Genomic DNA, 13323 nt, shown 5'->3' on the forward strand with positions numbered 1-13323 from the left:
AAAACTAACATAGCAGTATTGTTTATTTCAGTGGTTAAAAGCTTTCTAAATAAAACTTAATGTCTTAAATGCTTATGTGCTTAAATGCCTTAAACACCTTAAATGCTTGAACCCCGATAAATGCTGCTTGCAGCTTTAATTATTATTATTATTATTATTCCGCCGTAAAACGCATCGTGCAGCCCAAACCGTAAGAGCTGGAACTTTGAAACTTTGACAGATGGTAGTACAAAAATCGAGGAAAGGTTCAGAGATTATGACCCCGATTGGCCCATAGGTGGCGCTATAACAACCAAAAGCGTGAAACTGCTCATAACTCCTAGACCGTATGTCGTAGACTCAAGTGTCTTATATCATTGGAAAGCTGGACGCCTGACGAACAAAACGTATATCTCCGATTTCATTTCCGCCATGATAGATTTTCCGCCATTTTGAATTTTGTCAAAAATCTACTTTTGCGAACTAGTCCCTGGTTTTTTGCCCGATTGGAACCAAACTAGTGCAGAAATGTTCTCTGGAGACTGAATATCAATAATTATCGAAAAAAAAGTGGAAATTTCGATTCACGGTCGCTAAGGGGCGCCAAAACGTACGTTGTGGGAGGGGCCTATTTTACTAAAATGGCTATAACTCCCGATGTAAATGAGGTATCTTCACCAAACTTGGTACACATGTGTATGAGCTTACTCTGGGGTCACAGTAAAAAAATCGCGACGATTGGCCTCATGGTGGCGCTATAAAATGAAAAAAACATAAAACAGGCTATAACCACCTGACCGTTAGTCCGATTGACTTGAAAATTGGTATGCAGTGTCTTGGTCCAAGGTGCCATGTATGTGTATGAGGACATTGGCGTATCTCAAAAAACATGGCCGCCATCGGCCAACGAAGTTTGAGCACCTATTAGACAAGGTTAACGGAGGCCGATCGGAACGAAACTCAATGGGCATGTTCGGCTCATGGCCCTAAAGGTCTGTAAGAATTTTGAAAGAAATCGGCCACTAGTTGGCGCTAACGAGTTTTACGGCTCTGTAATCACGTAGTGTTACAAATATCCACACAATATGCATATCATTTGATAGATCTCCTCATCCTGAACAACTTTGCCTCAAGAACCATTGCTGTCAATCAAACTGTTCATTAATTATTCATTAATATGTTAAAAACCTACTTTTGCGAACTAGTCCTAGGTTTTTTGCCCGATCGGAACCAGACCAGTCTAGGACAATTCTCTGGACTCTCTAGATCAATAATTATCAAAAAAAAGTTGAACTTTTGCATTTGGATGGCTGTAATAGGGTAATTTATAAAATGGGCGTGTCAAAATACATTAAAAAGCCTATAAATCCTAAATAAAAACTCAGAACTTCACAAAAATTGGTCAGCATATGTGACATAACATCATTAACAAGCATGAAAAATTCTATGGAGATCGGACGATAGGTGGCGCTATAACTGTTAAAAAGCTTTAAAATCATATATTTCCTATGGTAAACTGCCTGTATTGGCTGTAAATGGTCTTTTCCATCTCTGATCATATAATTTTCATATCATAATGTTCAAAACTAGTGCAATACAATTCTCTGGACTCACTAGATCAATAATTGTCAGAAAAAGTTGAACTACTTCATTTGGATAGCTATAATAGGTTCACTTCAAAATCTGGCCTTTACCAAGTGTCCCCGAAAGCCTATATCTCTTTAATCAATGCTCAGACCTTCTTAAAAACAAGTCAGAACATGTGAAATATCACCCTGAACAAGCATGAAAATTTTCAGACAGATCGGACAAAATTTGCCTCTATAACAGTTAAAAAGGTGAAAATGATATGAATTAATGGCATGTTAAGCCAATAAGTGGTATTTTACTGCCCCCTGCTGTTTAAAATAGTCATTTTCTCATATTGGTATTGGTATCAGCCATGGTAAATCATGATAAATGATGGTGTGTGTGTGTGTGTGTGTGTGTGTGTGTGTGTGTGTGTGTGTGGGGTACAAATATAACAAAGGTTTTATTTTCCAACATGAAAACAAACATAACAGAGTGCTAGTGCACAAACAATAACCGACAATGATAATGGATGAGAGGGGAACTTAAATACACAGATCAAGACAAGGACAACAGGTGACGGTTATGATGATGAGGAGCAGGTGATGATGAGGAGGGTGATGAGGAGCAGGTGCAGGTGATGACGACAGATGGTGAATGTGATGAAGACAGAAGGTGAATGTGATGAAGGTGAATGTGACACCAATATCACTGAAACATTTGTGTGTGTGTGTGTGTGTGTGTAGCATTATTGTGTGTAGCATATGTAGCAAGTATGCATTATTGAGTTAACATGGAAACACTGGTTTGCTTTAGTGCAGAAAACTGGTCAAAATCATGAGGTTTAAAGTGAAAGTGAGCCAATAAGTGGTCTTCTACTGCCCTCTGCTGGCCATTCTACTTATTAATTAAATTTTTCCACATGTGCTTGCATTTAAACTTGAATACACACTAAAAATCACTTATATAGCAATAACTATTATAACACAATCATATTTTGTCAGTGTTAATCACTTTATTTGCACTGACACTTCAAATAATTGCTAGTAATGTGGTAAATCATGGTTAACTATGCTGTGTGTGTGTGTGTGTGTGTGTGTGTGTGTGTGTGTGTGTGTGTGTGTGTGTGTGTGTGTGTGTGTAAGCATGCATTGAGTTAACATGGATAAACTGGTTTGCTTTAGTGCAGAAAACTGGTTTAAAGTGAAAGTGAGCCAATAAGTGGTCTTCTACTGCCCTCTGCTGGCCATTCTACTTATTAATGAAATATTTCAACATGTGCTTGCATTCATACTTGAATACACACTAAAAAAATCACTTATATAGCAATAACTATTATAACACAATCATATTTTGTCAGTGTTAATCACTTTATTTGCACTGACACTTCAAATAATTGCTAGTAATGTGATAAATCAGGCTAGAAACATGGTAAATCAAAGTAAATAATACTAGATTGTCGTTTATCTCCTGGTAAATAATACTAGAACGTGGTATATCATGGTAAACCATGGTTAACTATGCTGTGTGTGTGTGTGTGTGTGTGTGTGTGTGTGTGTGTGTGTGTGTAAGCATGCATTGAGTTAACATGGAAAAACTGGTTTGCTTTAGTGCAGAAAACTGGTTTAAAGTGAAAGTGAGCCAATAAGTGGTCTTCTAGTGCCCTCTGCTGGCCATTCTACTTAATAATGAAATATTTTACATGTGCTTTTGCATTCATACTTGGACACACACTAAAAATCACGTATATAACTAACTATTATAACACAATAATATTTTGTCAGTGTTCATCACCTCATTTGCACTGACACTTGACATAATTGCTAGTAATGTGGTTAATCATGCTAGAAACATTGTAAATCATAGTAAATAATACTGAAATGAGGTGTATCAAGGTAAATCATGCTAGAATCCTAATAAATCATTCTGGAACATGGTATATGATAGTAAATCATGCTAGAATCATATTAAATAATTCTAGAATGTGGCAAATCGTTGTGGGAGGAGCCTATTTTACTCAAATGGCTATAACTCAAGAAGTAAATGAGATATCTTCACCAAACTCAGTACACATGTGTATGGGTTCAATTTGAGGTCACAGTAAACAATTTTATGGAGATCGGACCATAGGTGGCGCTATAACTGTTAAAAAGCTTTAAAACCATATATATCCCATGGTAAACTGCCTGTATTGGCTGTAAATGGTCTTTTCCATCTATTATGTCAGTGGTTACATGCTTGCTAAATAAATCTTAATAACTTTTGATGCTTTTGTGCTTAAATGCCTTAAAGGCCTTAACTGCTTGAACCCCGATAAATGCTGCTTGCAGCTTTAATTATTATTATTTTTCTGCCGTAAAACGCATCGTGCAGCCCAAACCGTAAGGGCTAGAGCATTGAAACTTTGCCAGATGGTAGTACAAAAATCGAGGAGAGGTTCAGAGATTATGACCCCGATTGGCCCATAGGTGGCGCTATAGCGACCAAAAGCGCAAAACTGCTCATAACTCCTAGACCGTATGTCGTAAACTCAAGTGTCTTATATCATTGGAAAGATGGACGCCTGACGAACAAAACGTATATATCCGATTTCATTTGCGTCATGACAGATTTTCCGCCATTTTGAATTTTGTCAAAAACCTACTTTTGCGAACTAGTCCGTGGTTTTTCATCCGATCGGAACCAAACCAGTGCAGAAATTTTCTCTGGAGTCTGAAGATCAATAATTATCGAAAAAAGTTAGAATTTCGATTCATGGTCGCTAGGGGGCGCAAAACAAACGTTGTGGGAGGAGTCTATTTTACTAAAATGGCTATAACTCAAAAAGTAAATGAGATAGCTTCACCAAACTCGGTACACATGTGTGTTGGTTCAATCTGGGGTCACAGTATAAAAATCGCGACGATTGAACACTAGGTGGCGCTATAACATGAAAAAAACATGAAAAGGGCTATAACCACCTGACCGTTAGTCCGATTGACTTGACAATTGGTATGCAGTGTCTTGGTCCAAGGTGCCATGTATGTCTATGAGGATATTGGTGTATCTCAAAAAACATGGCCGCCATTGGCCAATGAAGTTGAGCACCTATTAGACAAGGTAAACGGAGGCCGATCGGAACGAAACCTGATGGGCATGTTCATCTCATGGCCCTAAAGGTCTGTAAGAATTTTGAAAGAAATCGGCCACTAGTTGGCGCTAACGAGTTTTACGGATCTGTAATCACGTGGTGTTACAAATATCCACACAATATGCATATCATTTGATAGATCTGCTCATGTTGAACAACTTTGCCTCAAGAACCATTGCTGTCAATCAAACCGTTCATTAATTATTTGCAAATATGTTAAAAACCTACTTTTGCGAACTATTCCTAGGTTTTTCGCCTGATCGGAACCAGACCAGTCTAGGACAATTCTATGGACTCTCTAGATCAATAATTATCAAATAAAGTTGAACTTTTGCATTTTTCGCATGGCTATAATTGGGTCATAAAGAAAAGGGGAGTGGCAAAATACACTAAAAAGCCTATAAATCCTAAACGAAAACTCAGAACTTCACGAAAATTGGTGAGCATATGTGTCATAACATTCTAAACAGGCGTCCAAAATTTCATGGAGATTGGACTATAGGTGGCGCTATAACTGTCAAAAAGCTTTGAAAACCATATATCTATGGTAAATTGCCTGTATTGGCTGTGAATGGTCTTTTCCATCTATGATCATATAATTTTCATATAATAATGTTCAAAACCAGTGCGGTACAATTCTCTGGACTCTCTAGATCAATAATTATCAGAAAAAGTTGAACTTCTTCATTTGGATGGCTATAATAGGGTCACATCAAAATGTAGCCTTGACCAATGTCCCCGAAAGCCTTCAGATATTATTAAAAACAAGTCAGAACATGATATGACTCTTAATAAGCATGAAAAATTTCAGACAGATCGGACAAAATTTGCCTCTATAACAGTTAAAAAGGTGAAAATGATATAACATGGCATATTAAGCCAATAAGTGGTATTTTACTGCCCCCTGCTGTCATTTCATTATACTACTCCCTAATTTTGTTATATAATTCATATTTAGACTTTATAAAATCATTATTTTAACATTTACAATCACGTTTTGTCAAAACTCATCTATTGGAGTAGCCTATTACTATTGACAATTGTGTCACACACACTGAGAAATGGAAAACGAAAGTAAAACGGCATTTAAGCCACGCCCCCGAATGCAAATTCATTCATAACTCGAAAACGGAAAGTCGCTGCGCGCTCAAATTTTGATGGCAAGGACCTCTCCGGGCTCTTGATCGAAACGTGTCGTCGCGGGCCTCGGGAGCGCACCCCCCCCCCGCGGATCGCTAGTCCGCGGGACCCCCGATTTTGAACGGCCGTAACTCCCGACCCAGACAACCCTGAACCTTGTGTGAGAGCTCGTTGGAAAGGGCCCGTCCTTGGCTAGCTTCGATTCAAATGTGGTGTAATTTGCCCCGGGCATTCCAGAGATAAAAGCCCCAAAATATATGCCTTTGAATGGTCTTAACTCCCGGCCCCAATCGCCCAAAAACACCTTGATGGTCTCATTCAACAGGGCTCCTCAAGCACTATCTATGCTCTGAGTTTCAGAATTTTTCGCCTTCTGGTTCCCGAGATATTAGTGAAAAACCAAATTCCCATTCATTAATTCATTCAATCACTTCAACTGTAAGATGGAAGCTGTAATACCACTGTCCACTAGAGGGAGCAGCAGGATTACACATGACCTTTTCATTAGTTTTCAGTATTGGGAAACAAACAAATGCTTTAAAAAGCAATCTTTTTTTCTTTTTTTTTTTCTTTTCTTTTTTATATTATTATATCACAAAGGAATTCCTATAGACCAATAAATATATTTTCTCAATAACATATCCCAAAACATAAAAAAATTGTATTTGAGTGTTTATGTTTATTTGTGTGTGTGTGTGTGTGTGTGTGTGTGTAAGCATGCATTATTGAGTTAACATGGAAAAACTGGTTTGCTTTAGTGCAGAAAACTCGTGAAAATCATGAAGTTTAAAGTGAAAGTGAGCCAATAAAGCCAAAAATCACTTATATAACAATAACTCTTATAACACAATCATATTTTGTCTGTGTTTATCACTTCATTTGCTCTGACACTTCACATAATTGCTAGTTAAAGTGGTAAATCATGGTAAATCACACTAGAAACATGGTAAATCATAGTAAATAATACTAGAATGTGGTGTATCAAGGTAAATCATGCTAGAATCCTGGCAAATCATTCTAGAACGTGGTATATCATGGTAAATCATGCTAGAACATGGTAAATCATGCTAGAACATGGTAAATCATGGTAAACTATGCTAGAACAGGGTAAATCATGGTAAACCATGATAAATCATGATAAACTATGGTAAATCATGTTAGAATGTGGTATATCATGGTAAGTCATGCTAGAACAGGGTAAATCATGGTAAACTATGATAAATCATGATAAACTATGGTAAACCATGCTAGAATCAAAGTAAACAATGGTAAATCATACTAGAATGTAGTATATCATGGTAAATCATGCTAGAATATGGTAAATCAAGGTAAACTAAGATAAAATCATGGTAAACTATGTAAATCATGCTAGAATCATAGTAAATAATACTAGAATGTGGTAAATTGTTGTGGGAGGAGCCTATTTTACTAAAATGGCTTTAACTCAAGAAGTAAATGAGATATCTTCACCAAACTCAGTACACATGTGTATGAGTTCAATATGAGGTCACAGTAAACAATTTTATGGAGATCGGACCACAGGTGTCACTATAACTGTTAAAAAGCTTTAAAACCATATATTTCCCATGGTAAACTGCCTGTATTGGCTGTAAATGGTCTTTTCCATCTATGATGTCAGTGATTACATGCTTGCTAAATAAAACTTAATAACTTTTGATGCTTTTGTGCTTCAAGGCCTTAAAGGCCTTAACTGCTTGAACCCCGATAAATGCTGCTTGCAGCTTTAATTATGATTTGTCCTTGTATCCATTTAGTGAAAAACTTGTAATGATGGTTTCTGTATGGGTTAAAAAAAAATCAAAACCATTTAAGAGCAAACCTTTAAAATGACAAATATCAAATATGTTATTGAGTATTTTCAATTTGTCCAACCACATTACAGACAATATATTTTTACATTTAAAGTAAGGTTGAGTAAATAAAATCTGAATTTTTTTTTTTATCTGTGCCAAAGAATAGAGTATTAATTGTTCTTGCCATTAATAATAAATTGATCAGAAATAAAGATCACAGTATCTTTACATAATTCCTAGCTGGGACTGTATTAGCACAAATTTCTGGAGCAGATGGTTATGTTTTATGAACAGCTGGATGAATCGGCTTTGGAAAATTCCGGCACACAAAGGGTGTGGGATATTTATAAAGCCGTTCAGTGTCCCCCTCCACAAAATGCACCAGGGTAATTTCAACATGGACCACTGCGATTTCCTATCTTCTAACTCTGGACCTCTGCCAAGAGGTAGCCTAATGTGAATGGCAATCCCTCAAACGCCTGTGTTCTGATTGGCCAGCAAAAGTAGGGAAGAGATTACCAGCCAATGGGAGGTGTTTGGGCCTGAGGGTAAATCAGGACAGCTGACTAGCAACTAACCATTAGTCCGGCCATACCATCATGGCTCTCTGCCAGTGTGTTGTTCTCGTATAATGCACTGTTGTCACTTGCAGTCTTCCTGTCTCACTGATTGACAGATTTTTCATTACAAACTGGCAACACAACAGGACACGCTTTCCATTATTTTGGTATATTATTTTACTGTTCATGGATTAATACCTGACTTGGGACCTTTATGTTTGCATTGTCAATAGAATGAGATCTTGTGTGTTGTTGGGTGGAAAATGTGTTTAGATTTGGGGTGTGATATATTGTGCAGTTTTACATTTGGAAAGATAAGAATCATCTGTCCATTAGTCATGAATGATACATTGCAGTAGTGAGGTCAAAATACTGGAACTGACAAAATGTAGATGGTCCCCTGTAGCACAATCAATTTGCCAAATCAATGCAGTCAGAGTTTGAGGTTATTTTGTATTGGATTTGTATCACTGTAGTATGGAACTGAACTAGACTCACCGTAGAGACTGGTGTCCTCAGGTTGGCCTTGGATGTTATCATTGCTTTGATTGTTCTCAGTCTCAGAAACCATTACCACCAGCTTTCAGATACAGTAAATAAAGGCTTGATTAATAATAAGCCCTACCTCCACTTCCTAATTTAGATGATTTTTCTCTGGATGAATGAGTAAAAAAGCTGGATTTGGGAATCATAGTTCTTTCACTGTCCTATTCTTGCAGGTGCTATACTCCATAAGTGTGTCTTTGCTTTCATTTTGCTTTCATTTTGAGCTCTTGCATGGTCTTTTGGCTTGGGTGGTAGTTTGATTAGTAACCATTCACCTGTGTTTCTTCTAGCTGAGAGAAGCTGAACATCACAAGGAGAGAACCATTTGATGGAAGAAAAGAAAAAGAAAAAGCAAGAAGTAGAGACAAAGAAGAACACTGCAGAAAAAACGGTCAGTTTATTTAAATTCTGTTAAAGAAAAGAAAGAATAAAATGGAGAGAAAAAAACTTTCTAGCCAAAAATGCAGATTATTCTTTTTATAAGGACAATATCTGATGGATGTCTGACATAAACATTGTCTATTATTTTGCTTGAATTAAACATAAACCACCTGTCATTTTAAATGCTACAAGTGAATTTAGCAATGATATTATATTAAACATAATGTACAAATGAAATAATATGACTGTCATGTGTGGTTGCAGAGAACGCACGCCGCAGGGGAATATCAGAGAAATCTTTTATTAACACTTAAACTAAGACTGCTCAGGAAATCGAGAAACACTGGAGAAAACAACCACTACACATAAACTAGACCGAACAAAGAACCGAGGGAACTAAGGGCTTAAATACACAGGGAGAGATAATTAACTACAACAGAAACAGGTGCGGGATTAATTAACAACCAAGGAGATTAATGTGAGAACAGAACTCAGGCAAATCAGAACAGGGAAGAGATTGAAAACTTAGGGTTTGTTTACTCGACAACTATGTACTAAAAATGTCTCGTTTCATTTAGGGTCCAATTCTTACTATTAACTAGTTTCTTATTAGCATGCATATTTCTAGAATATTGTCTGTTTATTAGTACTTCTAAAGCACATATTAATGTCTTATGCTGCATGACCATATTCTACATCCCTTAATCCAACCCAATAACTAAACAACTACCTTACAAACTATTAATAAGCAGTAATTAGGAGTTTATTGTTAATAGTTAGTTAATAGTAATTGGACCCTAATCTAAAGTGTAACCAAAGTTTTCAGTTGAAAACGGTATTGTGTAAACATACCCTAAACCAAAACACAACATACATGTTACAATTACATTTAACATACAACAGTTAATTATTTGCATGAGATTAATGTTAGATGGTGGCATGGATAAGTACACAATTATCAAGTACCGACTTCTGATTAAAAAAACAGATAATCTGTTAACCGATATACTACAGATATATTGTGCATTCCTACAGATTTTAATATCAGTTACAGCAGATTACATTTTTGGTTTAAGGGTTTTTTATCTCTCTTTTTTTTTTCATATCAAGATTCTGTAATCAGTGTCTGTCTGAATCAGTAGTTAGATGTTCTGGGATTCAGCAAATGCACATTAAATACTTCAGCATCTTCATTCAGAACCTTTCAGATGAGTGTTCTGGAGTTGGTGTTCTGTACTTAAAAGGGCAGAAAGAAAAGAACAGTCTTTATAACAGTTCTGGAATGGCACCAGGGAATGTAAACTAGCACTCTGGCCTTGGTTCCTTCTCTTACTCCTCTTCCCCTCAGCCTCCTCTCTGACAGAGGGCTGTTTGTAGTCTGTTTCCACTCGATTAGCAGGCCACTGTTTGTGCCAATAGGATTCGCTCCAGGCCCCTTCTGGGCCTCTTGTCAAGATTATGAGGCAGTATGAGGTGGGTTTTAAGACTGGAAATTGAGTTTTGTTTTTGGTTTGTGCTTGTTAAGTCATTCTGTTATTCTGGGCTAGGTATAATTTTGAACCTCCCTCAAGACTGAATTAGAGATCACTCTACTCAAAGAGGTGAAGTCTCAGAACGTTTGATTATTGATGTATTTTAGCAAGGTATGAAGTGTTATCTCTATACCAATTCTGATACCACAAATGTCCTGTTGAATGGGTTATACAAAAAGCTACATACAAATATACATATTAAATGTAAATGTTGCATGTAGCCTTCAAGTATTTTTTTTATTATTATTTATTTTTGACTAGGGTTTGGAATCGAAAGCCAGTTCTTATTCAGAACTGATTCCAATTTTTAACATGACCTGTGTTGGAAACTCAGAATCGAAGACCAGGAGACTTGGTTCTTTCTTCAGCAAGGATTCTTTATTGAGAACACAAGCTGTCGGTAGCTGCAATCACCAAAGTCTGACTAAGGGAACGTTCTCTTACAGTTTATATACATTTAGGGGCAGGAACCAAAACTTTGTGATGAGACAGGTTTAGGAACCTGTTCTAGACTGAGAGTGTTGCCAATCCTAATCCACTCAGCATATCTATTCAAATGCTGAGACTCGAGTACAGGACTGGCAGGACTCTCTTGCTAAAACACAAGCTCCAAGAGCCATTAAGAGTTTTCAGGAGAAAACAGGAATTGCAACTTTGCTGAGCCAAATCATTCGTGTGATATCATCATCTTAACCTTAAAAGCTAAATACAATATTATTTACCGTGATGTTATTGTACGGAAGCATATTTGTAGTAATATAATTTATTACTACTGCAAATGTCAGGTCAGCCTGCTACAAAATTATGGTATGAATATTCATTATACTATGCAAATACAACTACTACACTGAACAAGTACAGATAAATATATCATGGCTTTTGCTGAAAATCCTTCTCTTTCTTTCATTTACAGGTTACTGAACAGAAAACCAAAGGTAAGTACATATTTTAAGTCATTTTAGTCTTTGAAAATAAAATGTAATAATTCAACAGAATAGTAATGTAATTCAGCTAATATTTAATGTGACTCGTGTGTAGTAAGGTCAGCAAATATGGAGATCTTCCTCATTAGTCTGAAGATAGCTTTTGTCGCTCTGATTTCATGCCTGTGCTGGCTAATGCTTGGTGACACATGCATTATTTCATTAGCATATGTTCACTGGGGTGTGAGGAAAACCAGACGGGTAATACCGGGATGGGAGATATTCCTCAGCATCAACGGCTTGCAGAATTTAATTTATGGACTGGTTATTAGTTTGGGGTTTTTTGTGCAGTCTTTCTTGTTTTTTAATTGTTTCTTGCTTAGTGCCAACTTCAGGTGTGGTTGCATTAGTAATATTTTTGCAGGCAAAATGGTCCATTGTCTTCACTTGACCGCATCTTTACTTTGATAGTCCCAAAGTTCTTAGGTGGTATTGGATGGCAATCTATGGCATTGGATGGTAATGCTGTCTTGACAACATTAGAAGTATATTAACCACATAAAACTGTTTTGTGATTATTGCTGTTGTAAATATAGGTGCACTCCAGATGTAACCGATGATGGACATTCATAGTGTTACATTCAAGTGTACTCAATTGTGTCTATGGATGGATAAACATCATCCCTTTGTGGTGGTTGACTGTTTCGTGTGTTCCCATTTACAGATTTGGGGTATTTGGTGTGCCTTTCACAGTGCTGGTATGAAAATTGAGCCTTGTCTGCATTGTTCTCCTCTCTCCTGAAACATTGATCTGTTTGCTGCATGCATATTTACATGAATGTTGAAGATGCTTAATTAACTCTGTTAGAGATGGGTGAACAGACTAAAAATAAATATAAATTACCATCAATTTAATGGTTGCTATTGTTTTACATGTTGAGGAGGTGAAGGAAGATTCGCCTGAGATCAGGATATTGAGATGAGAAACAGAAGCCACCTTTAACTCTCCTCAATGACATCTGTTGGCACCAGTTGGCATGTTTAGCCGCTTTCCGACCAAGTAGTTACAGGAACTTAGTTATAGGAACTGTCCACTTCTAAAGAGTTCTATGAACTACTCTCCCCCAAACTCGGTTTTGCTGTTTGCGTTCGCACTGGCCAAGTGGCCATAGTTGCTGGTAGGAGGGGTAAGGGAGTGACGCAAGCACGGCGACTTTTATTTTGACGGAACGACGGACCTTTATTTTGACGGTGCTGAGAATGCCAGAGCAAACAATGCTCGCATCAAAGAGTATAGAAGTACCAAGAGGCGAAACATCGAATCTTCGACTATTCGGGGTCACCCCTAGAAATACATGGTTCAGATCACTCAAAACATATATGAAAATAGAGGCGCCCTTATATGGTCAGCAAGGAAGCTTGGCTGTCCATCAAGTGAAAAAGTTTGGTACTACGCCCAAATAAAATCTTACTGAAAGCTCATTTTTTGAGATATCAACCTAAAATGTGGAACACAACTTGTTCAGATTTTTTGCTTTCATTTTCTTGCAGTTATAGAGTAAAATATATTTTGTAATATATGTATTTTATATAAAATATAATTATATTTTTAAATTTGTACATTTTAATGAACTCAAACTTATATGACTTTTTTTCTGTTTCACTTTCATAATTTATTTTATTTATTTTATAGGAATTAATAAAGCGGTCATTTGCCAGGTTAGGTGTTCATATATCTCTGAAAATATG

General features: G+C 36.8%; 1 protein-coding gene across 4 annotated transcripts in view; it reads left to right on the forward strand.

Annotated features, from left to right (window-relative positions):
* Positions 1-13323, forward strand: part of tnrc6c2 (trinucleotide repeat containing adaptor 6C2) — a 145687-nt gene that overhangs the window by 74280 nt on the left and 58084 nt on the right. For 3 of the 4 annotated variants that reach the window (XM_079883215.1, XM_079883214.1, XM_079883213.1), the window contains exons 2-3: positions 9029-9129; positions 11565-11586. In XM_079883215.1, the coding sequence (XP_079739341.1) occupies positions 9067-9129; positions 11565-11586 (85 nt within the window). In that variant the 5' untranslated portion in view covers positions 9029-9066. The remainder of the gene's footprint in view (positions 1-9028; positions 9130-11564; positions 11587-13323) is intronic. The other variant, XM_079883216.1, reaches the window with a different exon arrangement.

Source organism: Squalius cephalus (assembly GCF_949319135.1).
Source record: "Squalius cephalus genome assembly, chromosome: 10".
Classification (NCBI taxonomy): Eukaryota; Metazoa; Chordata; class Actinopteri; order Cypriniformes; family Leuciscidae; genus Squalius; species Squalius cephalus.